The 24,042-nt window shown below is 40.5% G+C and overlaps 1 protein-coding gene across 1 annotated transcript in view; it reads left to right on the forward strand.

Moving 5' to 3' along the window:
• Positions 1 to 24,042, forward strand: part of LOC311040063 (thyrotropin-releasing hormone-degrading ectoenzyme-like) — a 239,238-nt gene that overhangs the window by 105,715 nt on the left and 109,481 nt on the right. Inside the window, exons 7-8 of the mRNA XM_084050135.1 lie at positions 17,222 to 17,376; positions 21,501 to 21,614. Coding sequence (XP_083906261.1) covers positions 17,222 to 17,376; positions 21,501 to 21,614 — 269 coding nt within the window. The remainder of the gene's footprint in view (positions 1 to 17,221; positions 17,377 to 21,500; positions 21,615 to 24,042) is intronic.

Consider the following 24,042-nt stretch of genomic DNA (forward strand, 5'->3'; position numbering starts at 1 on the left):
TCAACTTGCGACGGGCATTGGCCCTCTTGAGTAAAAAGATGAACTGTTTCTAAAATAAATAAACTATTTAAGGTAAATTTTGTTTATTTTAGTTATATAGGGCAATTATAATGTATTAAGGCTTATTAGCCAGGGATCCTTTTAACAGGGCATAGATGGAAGGGAGCTTTTTACCCAGTATGAGAGTTTTACTTTGTTTGTTTTTATGAGTTTACCGGTATTTGTGTTTTATGATTTGCCTCAAATCATGAATGTGGGTGGAATTTTGCACGCACATTCCCACTAGGTTGAGGAAGACATGCCACCCTTTTCACATTGGCCTACTCTAGCGCCACCAGCAGGCCGATTTTTGCAAAAGCACATTATTCTATATTACTAGTTGTGTCTTTTTTGCTTTGCACTGTAAAGCACTTTGATCAGCTCTGTTGTTTTTTAAAATATTCTCTATAAATAAAGTTGGATTGGAATCGGATGATGAGTTTCTCAGCCTGTCTGCACGACTCACGAGTTTTGCGTTCGGGTCGGCGAGTCGCACAGCTGAGAAAATCAACTCTCTTGGATTTCAACCAACATCTTTAACCCATTAAGACCGGGAAAGCATGACCTGTGTCATTTCTTGATTTCTTTGGCTAGTCAAAAATAGCAGATATACAAGCTCATGGCGCGACACTGAGTGCCGTGTGATGAGCTTGTAGATTTGCTTTTTTTATTGTGAACATTAGCGCAAATCTTTGAATAGAATTTTTTTTAAGTGAAACATTTGAAAATCTTTGGGAACTAAATATTTTGAGATGAGGGTCAGCGGCCAAATACATATACATTTGAGTTGGTCCTTGACATGAAAATGTTTGAGCACCACATACATATATATCAACATAGGTTTTTGGGGGATTTTTTTTTTTTAGGATTTAGAACACATTTGTAGAATCCCCCAGAAGCAAAGATCGGAGTTAAAAATGTTCGCTTTCGCGATTTTTCAAAAGAAAAAAATATCAGAACTACAAGCTCATAGCGCGGCACCCGGTGCCGCGCTATGGGCTTGTAGATCTGATATTTTTTGAATAGCCAAAGGAATCTAAAAATGACACACACAGATGCGTTCCCGGTCTAAATGGGTTAAGCTCTCTGGGAGTTTGATCAGCCTCTGTAAGATGCTCCTGTGAGCTTTCTTGGCATGTGATCAGCCCCTGTAAGCCTGTTTGTTGTTTAAATTGCTTCCATAAGCTCTCTGGTGGGCCTGCCCCGGATGGCCATGTATTGCTGTTCAGTCAGTGGATGAATTAACAACTCCTATAGATCTTTTCGTTCTTTCACCTTGATTTTTACCAGGAATACAGTAGTTCCACTATAAAACCTCTTTTACAAGGGAGTCCTGGCCAAGTCAGCATCACAAAAAGTTTCACATAAAAACAAATACATAAAACCCATATAAAACATAACCTTACAGATTAGTGGCGTATATATTTTGATGCCAATACTTTTGTACTTTTAACAATGTTTAAGTACAGTGCTTTATACTCGTGACAGACTATTTATACATTGCGGTTATCATTTTACTAAAATGTGAGTACTTCTATCCACTGCTGGCAGAGTTACAATATGGCTACGAGCCCACTCAGCCGCACTCATTCCTTTTTATTTTAGTTTTCGGCTTTGAAGTACTTTCTTCTTAAACTTTTTTCATTTCTAAGTATGTCGCTGAGTATGAAAGGTGCTGAATAAATAAACCTGCCTTGCCCTCCATCTGCAGTTGGCAGACATCTTGGATTCTCGTGTGTGTGTGAGTGTGTGAGTGCGTGCGTGCGTGCGTGCGTGCGTGCGTGCGTGCGTGCGTGCGTGCGTGTGTGTGTGTGTGTGTGTATGTGTGTGTTAACCTATCAAGACCGGGAACACATCTGTGTAATTTTTAGATTGCTTTGGCTATTCAAATAATAGCAGATCTACAAGCTCATAAAGCGGCACCGAGTGCCGTGCTACTCTATGATCGTGTAGATTTTTAAAGTGAACATTGTAACTCAAATCTTTGCTTCTGGGGATTCTACAAATGATTTCTAAATCCTAACAGCTTTTTGAAAAAACGTATGTTGCTATAATATCAGTGGTGCTCAAACTTTTTTCATGTCAAGGGCCCCCAAAATGATATGTATTTGGCCACAGACCCCCATCTGAAAATATTTTGTTCCAGGGACCCCCAGAAGCAAAGATTTGAGTTACAAATGTTATATAAGAAAATGTTATATATCTTCAAAGTTTTGCAAACATTTTCATGATAAAAAAAATAAATAGCAGATCTACAAGCTCGTCATATGAGCTTGTAGATCTGAATTAGCCAAAGAAATCTAAAATGACACGGATGCTTTCCCGGTCTTAATGGGTTAATAGCTTGTCATTTCCCAGCTTGATTCCTTCCGTTTCTCTCTCAGTTTAACTCTCTCCTCTTCCTGTCACCCTTCTACAGTTACCTCCATCAATAATATGTCACGGTTACACTTTCACTGTTCTCTCTGTGTGTGTGTGTGTGTGTGTGTGTGTGTGTGTGTGTGTGTGTGTGTGTGTGTGTGTGTGTGTGTGTGTGTGTGTGTGTGTGTGTGTGTGTGTGTGTGTGTGTGTGTGTGTGTGTGTGTGTGTGTTGCAATACTATACTGTCCCCACATCTATAGCAGAACTTGAGAAACAGACATTGACAATTTCCTGGTCCTCAAAAGGGAAATTGTGGTTTTATGGTCAGTTATTATGGTATGGTTTTATAGTTAGTTTACAACTTGGTTGGGTTTAGGGTTAGGATTCAATATTTATAGGTTAGGTTTAGGGATTGGGGTTAGTTTTCCTTATTTTATACTTAGTTGTGTGGTGAGGTCACACCAAAAAAGTGCCGATCTACAGCCTGCAGCATTTGCAGCTTATTTCAGTGGCATCCTTAACCCATTAAGACCTGGAACTGTGTCATTTTTAGATTTGAGCTAAAAAGCATTATTTTACACTTTGGGCTATTCAAAAATAGCAGATATACAAGCTCATAGCGCGGCACTCGGTGCCGCGCTATGAGCTTGTAGATCTGCTATTTTTGAAAAATCGTGAAAATGTGTGAAAATCTTTGAATATATATATTTTTAAAGCGAACATTTTTAACTCAAATCTTTGCTTCTGGAACAAGATATTTTGATGGGGGTCCGCGGCCAAAAACATATAATTTTGGGGGTCCTTGACATGAAAAAGATTGAGCACCACTGATATAGAAACATACGTTTTTCAGAAAACTGTTGAGATTTAGGAGACATGTAGAATCGGCTTCAGGTCTCAATGGGTTAAGTGTTGTACAGAAGCCTAATTCAATATGTTTGCATGGTCATACAAGTCGTGTGTGCATACGTGCGTGCGTTGTATGCTCATGGACGCGCGTGTGTGTGTGTGTGTGTGTGTGTGTGTGTGTGTGTGTGTGTGTGTGTGTGTGTGTGTGTGTGTGTGTGTGTGTGTGTGTGTGTGTGTGTGTGTGTGTGTGTGTGTGTGTGTGTGTGTGTGTGTGTGTGTGTGTGTCTCATATTTCCCTTCATGTGTTGTTCTGTCAAAGGACAAATAAAGGGTCAGAGCTGAGAGGATGGAGAGAATGTAGAAGAACAGATTGGTGGGTGAGGGAGAGAGAAGTGACAGAATGATAGCACGCACACACACACACGTTTCTATTTGGTACACAAATCACTTGAACCCTAGCATCCCTATTTTCCCCGGAAATAATGTTCAAATAACCCCAGAAGTGTTTTTAAGTGAAATACCCCTTTAAGACATAACATTTCAAGACAGATGGCCCTTAATTGGCGCCAGGTCTTACGTCTTCTCCTAACTTGAGATCTGGAGGCGTGGTCGATGCTGTTTATTTTGAGGATGGAAAAATGCACCTTGCTCAGAGAAGGAAGGCACTAAGCGGGCCTGAATTAGTCATGCGTGTGGTTTGGACGTTACATTAATCAAACCAATCAGAGTATCGGACGCCATTCCCTTTAAGATCAGGGCAAGACACAGTGCTATTTTCTGTGTCCAGTGTTACGTGATGAGATCAAAAGCATCTGAGAGAGGGATAATCAAATCATAATTGATAGTTCAAATCACCATAGACACTTTACAGATTATAGAGAACTTTGAATTATAGCAATCGCTTGAGAATTGGCCAAGCTATAGATTAATTAAACTGCCGGTCTCCAAAACACTGCAGCCATATTCAGGTGCCTCATTTGTAGCCTCCATCCAAACAAATCTTTTTTGCACTTAAGACGTGATCCTGGGACGTCCTAGCAGGAACACAAAACAGTGTTTGCGTGTTCCCCACTTGCACTATGACTTAAATGAGACATACAGTAGGCCTACAGCCTCGCCCAAAATAGAGCCCAGAGAGTTGTGTGTAGTGGTGTGAACTAGCACAGCAATCTGGTGACTATCTGACGACTTTGAAAGTTGTGCAGTGTGTATAGGGGCATAAAGATCATGTTAAAGGAGAGTTCCGGTCATTTTAGGTTGTATGTTTGATGTGTCGCTAATCACTCACCATCTGCACGAGCGGTAGCTCATGTGGGACATTCAGCGCATGTTTGAGTATCATGAGACTCCACGATGAGTAGTAGGAGAAAAAAAAAAAACTTTGCATCTGTTAAAATAGGCGATTTTCACTCTTACACACTTCTCCCATTATGCCGCTGCAAGGGGTCTGCAGAATGGACAACAGGGGCAGATCTGGAAATATTACTGTTGTTCACATTATGTTTTCCCTTGTTTCTTTTAACCACTTGAACCCCAGCATATCTATTCCGGGCAGGGCCGGACCTAGGATTTGGTGGCCCTAAGCAAGATTGATTGTGGCCTGAAAACACGCACGTACGCACACACGCACGCACGCACGCACGCACGCAGTCAGGTTTCAGGCTAATTGAGAGTCTTATGAACATCCAGGTAGAACATAGGATCACACTTTCTTCCTGCTCCTGCAAAAAACATAGAAGAGTACATCAGATGAAACATCTGTCTGTCTGTCTGTCTGTCTGTCTGTCTGTCTGCGTGTGTGTCTGCTTGCTTGCGTGAGGGTGGGGTACCCCCGGCCCCCTAGTGGTTGTGGCCCTAAGCAACTGCATAGACTGCTTATGCCAGCGGCCAGCCCTGATTCCGGGGGGAGCATTTGAATGATCTACAAGCCCAAGTCTGACTAGAGGGTTTAAGTGGTTACAACCAAGAACAGAAGGATTTGTGTTCCTTTCAGTTCCCCTGTTGTGTTTTTTGTTCTTTTCTTTTTTCCTGGCACACATTCTCCAACATCCTTAGGTACTATGTTCTGTACAGCCATTTCATTGTCACTTCCTCTAATGCTATTCTCTAGTTGCTCCGATGGCCTCCTATAGCGTCAGCTGAACAAAAAGCATTGTTACTGTTGACAGGAGGCTGAAACGAACCTTCACCGCATTTCCCACAAGCTTAGCTATTCAAATACTCTCTTTCTGTCGCTCCACCGTGCCCAGAACTCATCCAAACCAACACAAAGGAGCCATGCTTTACATTACATTTACAATTTGGTGAACTCGTCCAACATCAGAGCTCCCCAAACTTTTTCACCTCAAGACCCAAAAGATAAATGTGGTGTCTCTCCCCGGGACCCCGAACTGGTAAAAATGCATTACGAATTAACCACTTAAAGCTGCACTATGTAACTTTCCTCTTCTACCCCGGATTTGAACCCGGTTTCCTGCGCAGGTGCTGACATTTATACCTAAAAAGCTGATAGAGCCTGCTTGCTTTCTCAGGGGATGAATTGAATCTTGACCATCAGGTCAAAAAAAGCAGGGAGGGTGTGTGCAAAGGGACAGGGCTGAAACGTAGCCAAAGGAGAAGCGTGGGTCAGAATTCTGAGGGGGCATCCTAAAACATATAGGCTCCACTGGTCCAAAACACTGGTGATCGGTCCTAACAGCCTGATGTACAAAAATGGATGAGGCAAAGATAATTAAAAAATACAGGCAGGGGTCAAACCAGGCAGAATAACAGGATAAATCCTCAGGTTAAAGCTCGCTATACCGGGAGGCATACGATAATCCGACATCCCTTTTCTCCGACTATGTGGCATCCGCGTGCGGTTAGGGTTAGGGTGCGGGTTTGGTATAGGATTAGTATTGAAAACGTCGGAGGCATGCGCTGTCGGAGGAATGCGCTGTCGGACTAACGTATTGCACCCGCTATACCAGTGGTTCTCAAACTTTTTCATGTCGAGGACCCCCAAATTGACACTTATTAGCCCGCGGACCCCCATTTGAAAAGATAAGCTAGGGACCCCCATAAGAGAAGATTTTTACGGCTCTAGCCGTAAAAAAATATAATTTCAAGGACCCCCAGTTTGACATGCATGCATTAGGCTACGGACCCCCATCTAATGGCATTTCTATCTCTGGGACCCCAATTTATATTGTAAAAATCAATGTTAATTTAACTCTGAGAGTGTACAAATGGAACCAAATGGACCCTAACGGGTCCATTTGGTTCCATTTGTACACTCTCAGAGTTACAGACCCATAAGGGTCCATTTGGTTCCTATCCATCATTTAGCTGGGGACCCCCTGGAACCCCCTCAAGTACCCCTGGGGGTCCCCGGACCCCGCTTTGAGAACCAATGCGCTATACTGCTATACTAGAGTCAAACTGGTCTGATTAGCAGGCAGAGAATAGTGGCTTGAGTGAGGCAATAAATGCTGTGGCTACAGGTGTGGAAGTGGGCACAGGTGTGTGGAGACACAAGCTACCGTGGGACTGGGCATGACATGCCCAGAATCATGATTAAGTCACGGCATTAGGCTATAGCTGGAGGCAAAACAAAGGAATATTTTGTTCTCCTAGCAGAACAAAATGCGATAGCAATAGCAGATTTTCCACAGTATCTGTTGGAAGCTTGGTTTCTGATCCAAACAAACCAATATGATCTCACAACGTTTCCGTAGCCACTCTAGACAGCAACCTGCAAAGCCAACTGAGTCCATTCTAATAACATAACAGCTGCCACTGCCAGTCAAACTATCTGAAGACAACTGATGTTTAGATAGGATTGGAGCGAAGCAATCTTCAAAAACGCTTGTGTTTCTATTGCACACTTTAAATCAGTTGGTTAAATAAAGTATTGTTCGTTGGATACACTGTAAAGATTTGTCATGTGCATTCATCAGAAATTGATTGGGGAACTAGGAAAGAAAAATAATTGGTGATTCCTCTCATAACTCAGCTCATTAGCACATAATGAGTGTCATGTCCATCATTTTCTTATGGATGGCAGGGTGGCAATTAAACAAGTAAATTGAAGGGCAGCGTTTGCAGGGATGTGTCGATTGTAGGGTTCATGTGGTTTAACCCTGGCAGAAATAAAGGAAACTAGAAAAGTGTGCACCTAGGAGCACCCAGGGCCTTGTACGCAGCAATAGCCAATTGGAATGCAATTAGGAAAATCGAAGTGATACTTCTTGATCACATGACCCCAGTGATAATGTGTAACAATTTGTGTGAGTTTTGGGCAAAATCTGTTGGAGTAGTAACAAGGTTTTTTTTTAAAGAAAACGCAAAATGGCGGAAACATTGCTGGGGCCTACAGTGTATGAGGAGTTGCATCATGATCCAAGGAAATCAAGGGGCGAAAAAAAAACGTTTGATTGAACAACCTAGTCCATGAGCCAGAGCCCCAACATTGAGCAATGATTATCGAAAGAGTGGGCAAAACCATGCCTATATTAAATTGTTTATAGGGTCAATATAAGTAAATAAATATATGATAACCTTTACACAGGAGCAGCTTTTTCATATTTATCACACATTTTTTTATTTTCCCCATACGTACATGACAGGTGAAAAAATGACAAAATTTAAAAAATAGTTATCATAATGAAACTTCCCCAGTTGATTACTTACATGAAGACAATGATTTATCGTATTACAAGTTTTCTGAAATTGTATATATGCAAATGAGGCATTTAGTCCATGAGCCAGAGCCCAAACATTGAGCCAGATATTGAATATTCCCTCGTTAAAAACCTTTGACTCCAACATCTTAACAAAATGAAATAAGAATGTTGACTCTGGCTTTGTCCAATGTTCCAATGTTGATTCTGGAAAGTTATGCAAACTCGGGCATATTTTCCTAATGCCTCATTTGCATATTTAAATATACAATTTCAGAAAACTTGTAATACGATAAATCATTGTCTTCATGTAAGTAATCAACTGGGGACGTTTCATTATGATAACTATTTTTTAAATGTTGTCATTTTTTCACCTGTCATGTACGTATGGGGAAAATAACAAAATTTGTGATAAATATGAAAAAGCTGCTCCTGTGGAAAGGTCATCATATATATCATATATCTATTTACTTATATTGACCCTTTTTGCCCACTCTTTCGATACTGAAATCTTGTCTGGCTCATGGACTAAGGGTTCAAGAGTTGTCGGGCCAAAACATGAAGCGCCCTGTTATAGCGCCATGAGGCCGATTTAAAAAAATTGGTCAGAGGTTCTTCCTTTGCCTACTGGGAGTGTGCGTGCAAAGTTTCACGCCGATCAGTCAAACGGTGTCAGAGATTAGCTGCTCACACACTGACACACGGACGGACATGGGGCGCAGCAGGGGCATGCCTATTCTGGGGGGAACATTTTGCCAAATAAAAGCGATCCGGGTTAAGACGAGGGGTTAAGTGGTTAACCCATTAAGACCTGGAACTGTGTCATTTTTAGATTTGAGCTAAAAAGCATTATTTTACACTTTGGGCTATTCAAAAATAGCAGATCTACAAGCTCATAGCGCGGCACCGAGTGCCGCGCTATGAGCTTGTAGATCTGCTATTTTTGAAAATGTGTGCAAATCTTTGAATATATATATTTTTAAAGCGAACATTTTTAACTCAAATCTTTGCCTCTGGGGGTCCCTAGAACAAAATATTTTGATGGGGGTCGGCGGCCAAATACATATAATTTTGGGGGTCCTTGACATGAAAAAGATTGAGCACCACTGATATAGAAACATACGTTTTTTAGATTAGACATGTAGAATCGGCTTCAGGTCTTAAAGGGTTAAAGTACAGATACAGAGTAGCACTGTAAGATACCGATACAAGGTTAGTGACACAGACCTTAGGAGTTTAAGGAAGAACAACATCACCAAAAAACACATGCTGTCATTGAACAGAGCAGGAGAAATGACTCTATTACCTGGAGAGAACACACCGGGCTCACACTCTGTAGAGCTGTCAGAAGACACACGGCAGCAGCATTGTCACCATGAAGGATGGGATCAATACTAGATCTACTGATGTTATCAACACCTGCTTCTCTCACTGGTGTATTACCCCCCCCCCACCCTCCCCCCCTCCCCTTCCCCCAAGCAGGTGGCTGCCTTTCAGTTCTGCAAAATGAACTACATAAATAAATACAATATATAAAAATATATAGAAAGAAAAAGAAAGTGGAAATTCAAAACAATTACAAACTAAAAAAGATAAATAAGCTAACTGCTGCTCTATGTAAGCGTGATGAGACTTTTCAATCCATTTTGTTTTTGATTGCTTCTTCAAACTTTCATGTCAGTTACGTCCGTCCGTCCGTCCGTCCGTCCGTCCGTCCGTCAGTCAGTCTGCCCGTCCATGGACCATGTGTCCCTCAGAGTTTAAATCATGAAGCCTAAAGCCTGGTTCCAGACAATAGCAGATCCCTCTCAATAGAGATTGGATTTATCTCCCTCCGAAGTTGTGAGGGACCAATCAGGGCCCAGCATGCAAATATGGGGCAGGTTTATCACCAGGAGCATTTTTTTAATTTGCCCCTCGGAAATGCAGGTTCCACACAGATATTCCAGACTAATATCTACACAGTTATAAGTCCGATGATGGAGGAGAGGAACGGAACTGGTTGGAATAACGTGTTCCTTCCACGCGCTACGTCCAACCGGGGAAACTCCGCCCTGTCAGGTGATAAGAGAGGCAACTTGCTAGCTCCTCATGCATTGAAGGAGGCATGAGCTCAGTTCTGGGCTCTCCCTAGGCTGGCAGATGGAGAGTAGCGCCCAGGATTATATATAGGCAATTGGCACTGGGTGAAAAAAAATGGGTTACAAAATCGTGGGATAAAAATTATAGTGCAAAAAGAAGAAAAAAAAGAAAAGGTTACTAAAGCAGTTTTGACATTCACACACACACAGAGACCGACTGAATCCATTGCATTTGTCAACAAACCCACTGGCACTGAGAGGACATTATTGTCAAACTGCTAGTAGCGTAAATGGAGAGAAGGGATTAGCAACCTTTGTGGCTTGCTGAATAACCCATTCAATTCGGGAACGCATCCTAACAAATCTTTTTTTTTTTTTTTCTTTAGCTATTCAAAAATAGCAGATATAGTACAAGCTCATAGCACGGCACAGAGTGCCACGCTATGAGCTTGTAGATCTGCATTTTTTTAAGTTTTTCGTAAAAATGTGTGCAAATCTTTGAATATACTCTACTACAAATGTCTTCTAAATCTTGTGTTGCTATATCAGTGTTTCTTAGACTTTTTCATGTCAAGGACCCCCACAATAATATGTAGGCTATTTGGCCGCGGACCCCCATCTCAAAATGAGAGATCTCAAAACCCCAGAAGCAAAGATTTGAGTTACAAATGTTCGCTTATAAAAATATAATACACAGATTCAAAGATTTGCACAACTTTTCACGATTTTTCTAAAAATAGCAGATCTACAAGCTATTTTTGAATAGCCAAAAGACATCTGAAATGACAGAGATGCGTTCCCGCATTGAATGGGATGAGGAACAAAACCAAAAACATGGTTCCGTATAATGTTTACCGGAGCCTGAAGAAAATATGCCTTATGCTGTCACAGTGAAATGGTTGACCTCTGCGACGCTGCGGTGGAGATGCTTCTATAGCAACAGGTGGAGAGCTGCAGCTCCCATCACACTGTCTGCTTCATGAATGCTCATTTCAGCTGCATTTTCCAGGCACAGCAGAGCTTGAAGCTAACGTTATGCAACAATGCTTCCGTGTGAGAAATGCCTCCACCTGTGACTAAAAGCATTTTTTTCCCCAGCTCGCTGTTGAGGAAATGCTTTTAGGGGACGACGGTTCCCAAAATGACTGGGGGTCGGGATCCCCAGGGGGGGTCCCTAAATGATTTGTGTCAAGGCAATTTGAAAATGTGTAATATTATCCATTTAAGAGAACTCTAAAATATATATTATATAGTGTCATTATTAGTATAATTTCTGTCATAGTAGATCGCAGTAGACCAGGTTTTCATTATACAGAGCCATTGTACCTAGAGCAGGGGTCTTCAACGTTTTCAGGCCAAGGACCCCTTGGCTGAGAGCGAGATAAAGCAGGGACCCCCATTATATATTGTGTAAAATATTTATTTTTTCATAGATTTCATAGGCAGTTTCATAGACTTGTTTCACAGCACTATCATGTTGGATTCATGATAATGTGTATTTCCAGACATTTAACCATGTACTTAAACAATACTTAGTAAACCTGACCTTTCACTCTGTACTTAGTCTGCTCTTTTTTCGCCCTATACCAAACCACTTAGCCAAAAATAGCAGATCTACAAGCACACAACGCCTCGCGCTGCGAGGCGTTGTGTGCTTGTAGATCTGCTATTTTTGGCTAAAGTTCTCCTCAGAATAGGGATGTTTGGGTGAAGTGGTTAATGTCAAAATCACATACAGATTTGGCGGACCCCCTGTAGTAACTCTGAGGACCCCCTAGGGGTCCCGGACCCCCTGTTGAAGACCTCTGACCTAGAGGCGTGGCTCGCCTCCAAGACATAAGGTTTCAATGATCAAACAACATGACACAATACCCTCTCTATATGCTGCTGTTTTTGGGTTAACACTTCACCCTGCCACCTGGTAGCACAACAAGCTCAGAGTGATTAGGACACATTCCTTTTCAGTTGTCTCCTAATGGTTTTTAGGTATTTAGGCATCTACTGTACGTTTCTCTTTAATTTGAGGAAATGATAAAAATGAATTTAGACCCAGTGGTAAATAAATAAAAAATCACACCCAGTGTGAAGAGAGTGGTGCCTTCGAAAGTGTAACTGGTTGCATCCTTGTGTTGCAATCAGCAACAATATGTTGTCACGTGACACATGACAAACTATTGTCACGTGTCACGTGAAGCTTGACCAATCAGCCGTGCTGATTGGTCAAGGACGGACACACGGACGGACGGACACACAGACGGACGGACGGACACACGGACGGACACACGGACGGACACACGGACAAAGTCAGATATTAGAGTGGATGGCACCACTCAAAAATAGATCTTGAAAGATGTCAAGAATATCACTACTTGGAGGGGTTGCTATTGTCAAAATGAATGTATTACCGAGGCATGTACTGTATATACCCAATGCAGATGTTACCTAATTATGTTCCAACTAAGTATTTTAAATCAATACACGGTACGATTTGCAGATTTGTATGGAAAAACAAGCGCTTTAGGCTTAAATTGGATAAATTACAGGCACCAGTGATAGAAGGGGGATTTGCTCTTCCCAATATTATGTATTACCACTGGGCATCCCAAATTAGACATATAGCAGAGTGGATAAGAAGTGATCATAATTCAACTTTTCTTGTTTTGGAGGCTGTTTGTCGTGTCGTCAGCTCTATCTGAGATGCCATTTATAAATGGAGCTAAATTGCACTTCTTAGGATAAGGGAAAACTTTATTGTGAGAAACACTCTTAAACCTTGGAATCAGATAAGTAGGCACTTCGGTATTACGAATCAATATTCTGTTCTTGCGCCTGTGTTTTGTAATCCTGATTTCGCTCAATCATGTTCAGATGTTGGGTTCAGAGCCTGGAAAGATGCTGGTATGTCCAAGATAAAAGATCTCTTTTTGGGTAGTAGCCTACCTCAAAATCCTTTGCCCAACTTAAGACTGAATTTAATTTGCCTCAAGTACATTTCTTTCGGTATTTACAACTTAGGAGTTATATCCAATCTGTACCACAATATAAAAGAGGAAATGAGGGTGAATAACTTGGAAAATATATTAATGAAAGTCTCTTCTTTAAAGAAGGCAGACATAAGATACTCTCAAATGTTTGTTAACACCCCTACTTTTAGTAGTAGAGCATTCTGGGCAGAGGGTTTTGTGTGCCAGCGGGATGATAAAAAATGGCAAAGAATCTTATTAAGTGCAAAAAAAATTACTTGTTCCAATAGACACAATATAAGATCATCCACAATTCCAGCTATACGAAGTAAATATGATCCTACGTGTTCTGGGCAATATGTGAAATGTAAAAACAGTACTGGGACATACAGTCATCTGATATAGTCTTGCCACAAAATTGTACATTTTTGGTTAATTGTCCAAAGCGAGATAATGAAAGTTTTTGGGATACAATTCCCATAAATAGCTTAAAAGCTTAATGTGCAACATTGTTTTCTCATTGAACAGTAAACAAACCAACATACAGTACAAGTGTATACAGGGTATCTGCACATTTCTAAAGTTACAATTTAATCACTTTTAAGACCTTTTTAAAACGAAATTGGCCGTAAAATATTACGTGAGAAAGAGGCAAACATTATGAAAATAGCCGATCTACAAGCTCAATAGAAGATCTGCAAGCTCACAACGTGGCGTGGAGCGACACGTTGTGAGCTTGTAGTTCAGAGAGAGAGAGAGAGAGAGAGAGAGAGAGAGAGAGAGGGTTTGATTGAGTGAGTTGCTTAGAGCATCAACAACCTGAGGGGAAACAATTCCCTTTCTTTAACCCTATCTTCTCTCCTCTCTTCATTTTTGTGCACTGTAGAAAGTGTTCATATCTTCCTTCTCTCTTTCTAATCTCTCTCTCTCTCTCTCTCTCTCTCTCTCTCTCTCTCTCTCTCTCTCTCTCTCTCTCTCTCTCTCTTTAATGGTCTGAGGTAATAGATGGTCTTTTGACTCTACTCTGTCAGAGAAACCATGACGCATTCAGCTGTGTGTATTTACGTTCCATATTTTTTTGTGCGTGCGTGCGTGCGCACGTAATGGACTGGGAGATAAATTGCTTTGTAAAAGTCAACCCTTCGGGACAACGATTTGAGCCCAGATCACTGCCCTGAAGGCATGACACACACACACACACACACACACACACACACACACACACACACACACACACACACACACACACACACACACACACACACACACACACACAGGCGATTTTAGCCATTTTGCCATGAGAAAGAACAAGAAAAGAAAAACGCCACATGCAACCTCTTTTTAATGAATGGGTTGATACCCTTTAGCTTAATGGTTGTTAAAGTTAAACTTATGGAATAGCCTTAGTCATGGGTTGAAGAACAAAGACCGAAAATGAACCACTCATTCATTCAAACGATCTACTGGTCAAAGAATCATTTGTGCAAGAGGGTTATTTAAAGGAACTGGGTTGAGCATTGTGGAGGTGAAAACAGGCGTAAGTTTGTGTGTGAAATAACACAAAATAAAAGGCGGCTTTAACCCATTAAGACCTGGAACTGTGTCATTTTTAGATTTGAGCTGAAAAGCATTATTTTACACTTTGGGCTATTCAAAAATAGCAGATCTACAAGCTCATAGCTTGTAGATCTGCTATTTTTGAAAAATCGTGAAAATGTGTGCAAATCTTTGAATATATATATTTTTAAAGCGAACATTTTTAACTTAAATCTTTGCTTCTGGGGGGGTCCCTGGAACAACATATTTTGATGGGGGTCCGCGGCCGAATACATATCATTTTTGGGGGTCCTTGACATGAAAAAGATTGAGCACCACTGATATAGAAACATACGTTTTTCAGAAAACTGTTGAGATTTAGGAGACATGTAGAATCGGCTTCAGGTCTCAATGGGTTAACATGAATAGGCTATCTATGGCAAAAAAAAGGAAATCAGTCTGTAATTAATTAACTAGCAGCCATGTTGCAAGTAGGCTAAACAAACAATGTATTATATTTCCATGTAAGTGACCGTGACAGGGACCTTATTGTCTCATTAAGTCCTGTAGAGTTGTTCAGAGCTGTGTGGGAGATCAGAGAGAGTGATGTCACCTTATTGACAGCTTATTAAGTATACCTGCAGGCTTTTAAATAGGCACCATCAATTCACATTAGTGCCACGGCTATGCTACACACGCTTACATGAACACATCACACGCTGCGTTCATGATTCGAGGCGTTTCCTTCAAAACGGGCCATTCCTGCAAACTTTAGATGCCTCTTAGCCAATCAGGACGGAATATGTAAAACATCGGAACAGATCCGTCTTTGATCACATGACTATAGAGATAATGTGTACCGATCTGCGTGATGTTTTTGGACAAAATCTATAATATTTTGCAAAAGTCTCCCTCCCGGTGGCACTATAAAAGGCTGACGTGGAGAAATGCAGTGTAGAGGTTTTTTTCTTGGCCTCTAGGGATTTTGCGTGCAAAGTTTCACGCCGATCAGTACGATTTTAAGTAAAACGCTAATTGGCCTGTTACAGCGCCACCATGAGGCTGATTTCACAAATATTCTTCCTTGGCCTAGTGGGAATGTGCGTGCAAAGTTTCACAGCAGGAAGTTTCTCCTAGCCGATCTGAACAATTCGGGGCAGAGGTTCTGCTCTGACATCCAACATCCAGGGCATTTGTGTGCACTACAGTTTCTATTGGGCCAACGGACCCGGAGATTAGCTGCTCACAGACGGACGGACGGACACATTTTTTGCTATTTTGAAAAACATGTTAAAATAGTTCAAGTAGTCGATCTACAAGCTCACAATGTGTCGATGTAGATCGGCTATTTGAACTATGGCATAAAAATGCCAAGGCATAAGAGGTAAGGCGGTAAGATATAGGACCCTATTGTCTCTGCCACCCCCCCCCCCCCATAAAATATTGTAGATCAGATATTATTATTTAATTTTTTTGCACGACACCATCAAAATAGGGTTTAAGTGGTTAATCAATTTGCTGATCCATGAAAATAAACAAAACTTGCGATTGTTCTATTAATCAGAAAATCATTCATAGCTTTAGCCCTTGCTTTTATTGTCACATCACATGCAGGTTTACAGGTAGATCTAAGTGGGTGAAATGATTTTGTTCCCTTCATGCTCCATTTTGTAGTCTTCAGAAATGGATAGAGATAGATGAAAGAGCAAGGAGAAAAAGCACAGTGTCGAAACAGATCAGAAGAAAATAAAATCAAAGCCATATTAATACATGTATATAGGCATAAATAGCAGCACAGCTTGGGGGCTTCGACGTTTTCCAGGTCAAGGACCTCTTGTATATATATAATTTATTAGCGCAGAGAGAGAGAGAGAGATGAAGCAGGGACCCTCAATACATAATGCATAAAATAGTGTTATAGATTAAAATTGTTCATATATTTCATAGATTGTTTCATAGACTTGTTTGACAGCACTATCATCAGTGTTGTGTAACTTATTGTTTTCTGTTTGGTTTATATTATTTTCTATTGAATGCCTGTCCATGTGTCCTTTTCAAGGTTATAAAGGGAAAAAAAACAATTGTTTTGTTTTATTTTAGGTTGCTTACTTTGTTTTTAATAGCCTAATGTCATTGAAGGAGTTGTTCAATGTAAAAAAAAATCTATCAATTACACACCCCATGAAGCCTTGAATTATACCCAAAGAGTCTCCTACTGAGCAGCCACCCGGTCATCGAATTATTGGCTTAGGAATGCAACAAAAACTCAAGGCTTCATGGGGCGTGTAACTAATAGAGAATTAAGTAATTTTTTGGATGAACTACTCCTTTAAAATCTTTTTTGCCAATTATTTGGGGGCACACTTGCAATATCCTCATGGCCCACCGGTTGAGAATCACTGACTTAACCCTTTAAGACCGGGAAAGCGTCATTTCAAGATTTCTTTGGCTATTTTTTGAAAAATCGTGAAAATTTGTGCAAATCTTTGAATATATATTTTTTAAACATTTGTGAAATATTATTTGTTCCAGGGACCCCCAAAAGAAAAGATTTTAGTTACACATGTTCGCTTTAAAACATATATATATTCAAAGATTCTTCACGATTTAAAAAAAATAGCCAAACAAATCTTAAAATGACACAGATGCGTCCCCGGATTGATTGGGTTAACCTACACCTTTAACACATGCAGTCTAACAACAACAATATAAATGTTATTGTTTTATACAGATTTGCTGGCAGTACCTAAACACCCCTACGCAGCCATGGAGAACTGGGGCCTGAGCGTCTTTGTGGAACAGAAGATCCTATTGGACGCCGACGTCTCCTCGTCGTCCTATCAGATGGAGCTGACCATGGTGGTCGTCCACGAGATCTGTCACCAGGTAGTCTGTCTGTCTGTCTGTCTGTCTGTCTGTCTGTCTGTCTGTCTGTCTGTCTGTCTGTCTGTCTGTCTGTCCTCTTGCTTTGCTGTCTGGCTTTGCGTGACAAGTGTCGACTGACTCGTCACACGACAAAAGTGACAAGTGACGCATAATATGTGCCACATGTCGCTCAAAGCATGAATTGACCTGTCAGTCTGTCTGTCTGCCTTTCTGCCTGTTCTGAAGAAGTGTGTGTGTGTGTGTGTGTGTGTGTGTGTGTGTGTGTGTGTGTGTGTGTGTGTGTGTGTGTGTGTGTGTGTGTGTGTGTGTGTGTGTGTGTGTGTGTGTGTGTGTGTGTGTGTGTGTGTGTGCGTGCGCGCGCGGTTTAGCTCCTAACATTCCCTGCTCGACTTTAGCCTTATTGTACTCAAAACTTTATTGCCCATAAACCCGCACAAAATGAAACAATGACTGGCGGTGATGAATAACCGGGGAGGAGAGGAGAGGAGTGTGATTTTCATCTATTGAAAGTAGAACTGTCAGACTGTCCCGTGGTAATCTATTGAATGTACATACTGAACTTGAAGTGAACTGGATTTGATTGGTGAGAGAAGAGATGATGACCCAGTTCCATAATTAAGAACCAGCTGAATAAACGAATAAAATGACGATTGAACGAAAGCCAAAATCATTGAAGAAGACACACTCTAGACAGACAGACAGACAGACAGACAGACAGACAGACAGAAGCCAAAAACATAGCTGATCTACAAGCTACGAGCTATTTCTGGCAAAGATATTTGTGTAGACATTGCAGAGACCAGTTTACTACGTCTAGATGGTTTAAGTGGTTTACAACCTGTATTAGTATATGAGCTGATCATGTAAGATGTGTGATTGATTCCCAAAAATAAGGAACACAGTGTGTCCCTTCAATAAGAGACACGTCTTTAACATTCCTTATTTCAAGGGAATCTTGGTTGGCAACCCTACCATGGTACTATACAGTGGTGGAAAAAGTACTAAAAGTACTAAAGTGTACTTAAGTAAAAGTATCAATACTGCAAGGTTAGAAGTAAATGTCCGGAATTCAATATTTACTTGAGTAAAAGTACAAAAGTGTTGGTATCAAAATGTATGTAAAGTAAAAAAAAGTAGAAAGTACTCATTATGCAGAATGTTCTATTTCACAAGTTTTCAAATGTAGTAAAATGTATAAAAAATATTTTGAAAACAGTTTACTACGTCTAGATGGTTTAAGTGGTTTACAACCTGTATTAGTATATGAGCTGATCATGTAAGATGTGTGATTGATTCCCAAAAATAAGGAACACAGTGTGTCCCTTCAATAAGAGACACGTCTTTAACATTCCTTATTTCAAGGGAATCTTGGTTGGCAACCCTACCATGGTACTATACAGTGGTGGAAAAAGTACTAAAAGTACTAAAGTGTACTTAAGTAAAAGTATCAATACTGCAAGGTTAGAAGTAAATGTCCGGAATTCAATATTTACTTGAGTAAAAGTACAAAAGTGTTGGTATCAAAATGTATGTAAAGTAAAAAAAAGTAGAAAGTACTCATTATGCAGAATGTTCTATTTCACAAGTTTTCAAATGTAGTAAAATGTATAAAAAATATTTTGAAAATAGCAGATCTACAAGCTCACAAAGTGTCGCATCGCAACGCATTGTGAGCTTGTAGATCTGCTATACAGTATGTGTGAATCATTCTAAGAACAGGTGGAAGAGTGGGTGGATTTTTTTCAGTGCAAGCTTCCCACAAATTGCAGTTACGTTTTAAATATGAACGAGAATGGGAGTTAAAAAGATGTATAACATATCAAAACCTATATCGAATATACATGAAGTGTTTAATAAAGACTGAGTACCTCAGTCTCTTGTGCAAATGAAAGATATATCAAATAGCAGCAGCTTTTAAATATGCATGAAAGCTTGTGACTAAAATAATAACTACATTGGATCCATTGGAACACAGGTTCTTTTTTCCATTTCCTGAAAAGTAAGGGTTTTGTAATAGAAGGTTTACACCCGACAGCGAGATATGTTATCAAGACCAAAAACGCAATTTTATACTTTTTTTGCAACTTATTGTTTTTATCGTTGTTATTATCAGGAGAGACAATACATTTATGCATAGCAATGCGTCACACTTCACAATACAATATCTATATACAGTAGTTCACATAGTCTCCCTAGTGAGACAGCAGCAACAAAAGGAGAATAAGAAATGAAATAAAAAAACGAACAGATAAGACGACCAAAGTGAAAGAAAGAGAACGGAAAAAGAAAGGAAAGGGGGTAGTTATCAAAGAGAAATATATAAATATGCATAGTAGAGAAGAACGTACAATATATACACACACACACACACACACACACACACACACATTGCCTCACAATATATATATCTACATACATACCGCACATTCCTACATATCTAATTGCAGACAGACATAAGTCAATTTCTCATGTTTCTTTTTTTTTATAGGCTATTTTTGTTTTTTTACTTTTGAAAATGTACGGTATTACATTTTTTTCAACATTCCTTTTTTCTTAATGTTTTGCCCTAAATACCAAAAATAGGGACACCAGGGAAATGGAACAGTGAACTGATTAATGACAAGAATATGTGTTTTTCTTCCTTTTGCGGAACAGAGCCGTTATTGCACGGAGAGAGAGAGGAGAGTGGAAATTATCAAAGTACACAGCATTGTTTCTCAAACCGCCATTTGAAAATATTTTGAGCCATCAACCCCAATATTTGTGTTAAAATATTTCAAAAAGTACTCATTATGCAAATGTCCCATTTCACAAGTTTTCAAATGTATAACAAGTATAAAAACTATTTTGAAAATAGCAGATCTACAAGCTCACAATGCGTCGCATCGCGACGCATTGTGAGCTTGCAGATCTGCTATTTTCAAATGCCCGAAAGGTATATAAGGCTGATGTGGTTATATGTTTTGTAATTATAATCAAAATCTACAAAGTAACTAGTAACTAAAAAATTCAAATAATTATATTGGAGTAAAAGTACAATATTTGCCTCTGAGATGTAGTGGAGTAGAAGTAAAAGCACTGAAATTTGGAAATACCCCAGTAAAGTAAAAGTACCTAGAAAAATTGGAGAGAGAGATTGCGATGCGACGTTTGTGCGCTTGTACATCTGATATTTTCAAATAGCCTATATATGTATATGGTTAAAGTGGTTAAACAGATTTTATTATTAACACATGTTGCTGGGGGACCCCCTGGAACCTATACTCAAGCACCCTGAGGGTCCACGGACCCCACTTTGAGTACCACTGGCATACAGGGTTTAAATGGTTGACACTGTCTGTCACTGAGTCTGGACACTGTAGGGAATGGAGCCACCAACCTGTTGAGTCAGCCATTATAGCATGTCTTTTTGTGTGTGCCTTTTTTGGGTCTGCCAGCTTCCCCCCCCCCCCCCCCCCCCCCCGAGGGAGTGTGAAGCGCTTGAATGTGTGCCCAGAGGCAAGCACCGTGTGTGTGTGTGTGTGTGTGTGTGTGTGTGTGTGTGTGTGTGTGTGTGTGTGTGTGTGTGTGTGTGTGTGTGTGTGTGTGTGTGTGTGTGTGTGTGTGTGTGCGCTTGCTCGCGTGCGTGCGTGCGTGCGTGCGAGAGAGAGAGAGAGAGTAACACAAACAGAGAGAGAGTGTGTGTGTGTGTGTGTGTGTCTGTGTGTCTGTGTGTGCGTGCGAGTGAGTGAGAGTAAAAGAGAAGGTGGGAGAAAAAGAGAGAGAGAGAGAGAGAGTGTGGGTGTTTTTTTGCATTTGTGCTCGAGGTTAGTTGCTAAGGTAACTAGATGTGTCCCATTCACCTATATGATGTACACACATGCTCTCTCTCTCTCTCTCTCTCTCTCTCTCTCTCTCTCTCTCTCTCTCTCTCTCTCTCTCTCTCTCTCTCTCTCTCTCTCTCTAGTCTAATAGATGTCTCTGTCTCTCTCTCCAGTCTAATAGATGTCTCTCTCTGTCTCTCTCTCCAGTCTAATAGATGTCTCTCTCTCTGTCTCTCTCTCCAGTCTAATATATGTCTCTCTCTCTGTCTCTCTCTCCAGTCTAATAGATGTCTCTCTCTGTCTCTCTCTCTCTCTCTCCAGTGGTTTGGTGACCTGGTGACTCCAGTGTGGTGGGAAGACGTGTGGTTAAAGGAAGGCTTCGCGCATTTCTTCGAGTACGTGGGAACGGACTTCCTGTTCCCTAAATGGAACATGGTGAGTGAACTTGATAGGATTATTGATTAGCCCCGCCCACCGGCCCGATTACTATTACATATGATCCATGTCCTCTGTAGCACACAGCAATACATTAACCACTTAAACCCCATCATCCATCCATATTGTGGGGGGAATACTATAGCCAAAGGTATTGGCATTCCTAAGCCAATCATTTGATGACCGTCGGAAAGCCGCTAATACTAATGCCGGTCATCAAATGATTGGCTTATAGGAATTCGACACAAACAGAAAGATCTCTGTGAATTCAAAGCTTCATGGGGTGTGCAGTTGATTGAAAAAAGTAAGTGTTTGGGTGAACTACTCCTTTAAAGGTTCTATGACATTCACTTTCACCTTTTTTTTAATTTACATGTTTTTGGCGGGGTTTTATGACCTCAATTACACCCAAAAAATCTGAACTTTGAACATTCAGTGGATTTTCTGTGGTCTGGGGTTTTCTGAATAATTAGGCTGAAAAGTAATCTGAGTTTGGCCCTTCGGCAGTGAGGTCACAGCCGATTAATCCCGCCCACTCTCCTCCTTGCCCCTCCCCTCCCCTATCCTTTCCTTTGGGGGGGCGGAGCTGAGTCGATGATTGACAGGCAAAATCCCTCAACAGCGACACCCGCAGGCAAAGATTTATTTTTTCATTGCAGTTGAAAAGGCTTTAGAAATGTGAGAGAAAAAACACCTGCCATGGATCAATGGAGTGGATTTTTTTGTTAAAACTTTCTATACACGTTTGAAGGACCAGGACAAAGACTTTTAATGTGTGTTAAAACTGAACGTCATGAAACCTTTAAGGCTATTGTAATTAATTAGCCAAACTGCGGTCACACTTGCGGAAACGGCAAACTTAACAGGGACATAAAAATGATGTTCAGCGATCAGCTCTAAATGCATCAACTGAAAGAAATAATAAAAGTCGGTTAGAGTTTGCCTCATGTCTATATAAGCCCAGTTATGCATCCTTACTTAAAAAATGATCTTCTTTTCTTTTCTTACTGTATACAGTATATGTTTTTGACAGACGTTGGGCACACATGAGCGAGGTTTCTGCCACGTAAGAGTGCGTCAGAGCAGACGTGAGTTGTCGTATACCCAACGAACAAATTCAGGTGATTCAGAGTGATCAGATTGCACTCGTAGAAACACTTGCATATCGTCGCTGTCGGGTGGAAAATGTCCAAAACCATTCCTTTGCATTACTATTTAAAGAGGTGGTGCCATGGTTTTGCATTTTTTCTGTTTTTCATGTGTCTATGAGGTTGATAGAATTTCATTAAGCCCCCTGGTGGTGTTTTTATGGTGTTTTATGTCTTCTCTGACTATTTTGAGTTTCTACCTGGAGGCTGAAACCTTGAGGGTCAAACCGTGGCAATAGAGAAACAGCGCTTTAGTGACATAGTAAAAATATACCCTCCCCCTCATTATCATAACACAACAGGTGTGGGCATGAGGAGGAGGAGGGACTAGGACAGGTGGGTGGTGCTAAGGTGGTGGAGGAGGTGCTAAGGTGAGAACCAGGTATACTTAATGAACTGGAGGAGTGTCCACATAGAAACATAATTTTATGTTTTAGGGGGGGGGGGGGGGATCACTGAAAATCACGGCACCCCGTCTTTAAAAAAAAGGAGCAAATAAAATTACAAAAATAGCTGTTCTACAATCTCACAACGTGTCGCCATTTTCACTACTTTTGTGCAGCACTCTTGTATGATGAAGTATAGGGCATACATTTACGAAAAAAATAAATATAAAACAAATCATAAAAGCGTCAATATATGCGCTTCAGTATAAAATCTGAGCGCACACGCGTACGCTTCGTGAACGAGGCCCGTTGTGATTCGGTCTACAGTTGTCGATTATGCGTCTTCATATTCTCTGATTGTTTACCTGGACGCTCGTAATGTCCTCATAATTTATTCACTCTACTTAATGGCCTTGGCCGAGCGAGGCTATTCGTTTATTGTTTGTCCAACAATGATTGCTTTTTTTTTATTGTATGCCATTCTTATTGCACCTGTAAAAAATAGATTTTTACCAGGCTTATGATGAGCTGAATTTATAATGACTTTGTGCAGTAAAATTTAATTTAGGAAATAACTGTTGGGTTATTAGATCCTTTCAATTTGCATGCATATGCAAATCTGGATGGATGGATGGATTAGCAGAGCGAATAGAGAGTGAAAATCAGTGGTGTAAAGTAACTAAGTACATTTACTCAAGTACTGTACTTAAGTACAATTTTGAGGTACTTTTACTTTAGTGGAGCATTTCCAATTGTCTATACTTTTGCTTCTGCTCCACTGCAACTCAGAGGCAAATATTGTACTTTTACTCCACTACAATTATTTGAAAACTTTAGTTACTAGTTACTTTGCAGATTATAAAACATACATGAACCACTTTAGCCCTATTTTAC

The sequence above is a fragment of the Gymnoscopelus microlampas genome (assembly GCF_963454915.1).
Source record: "Gymnoscopelus microlampas genome assembly, chromosome: 23".
NCBI classification, from domain to species: Eukaryota; Metazoa; Chordata; class Actinopteri; order Myctophiformes; family Myctophidae; genus Gymnoscopelus; species Gymnoscopelus microlampas.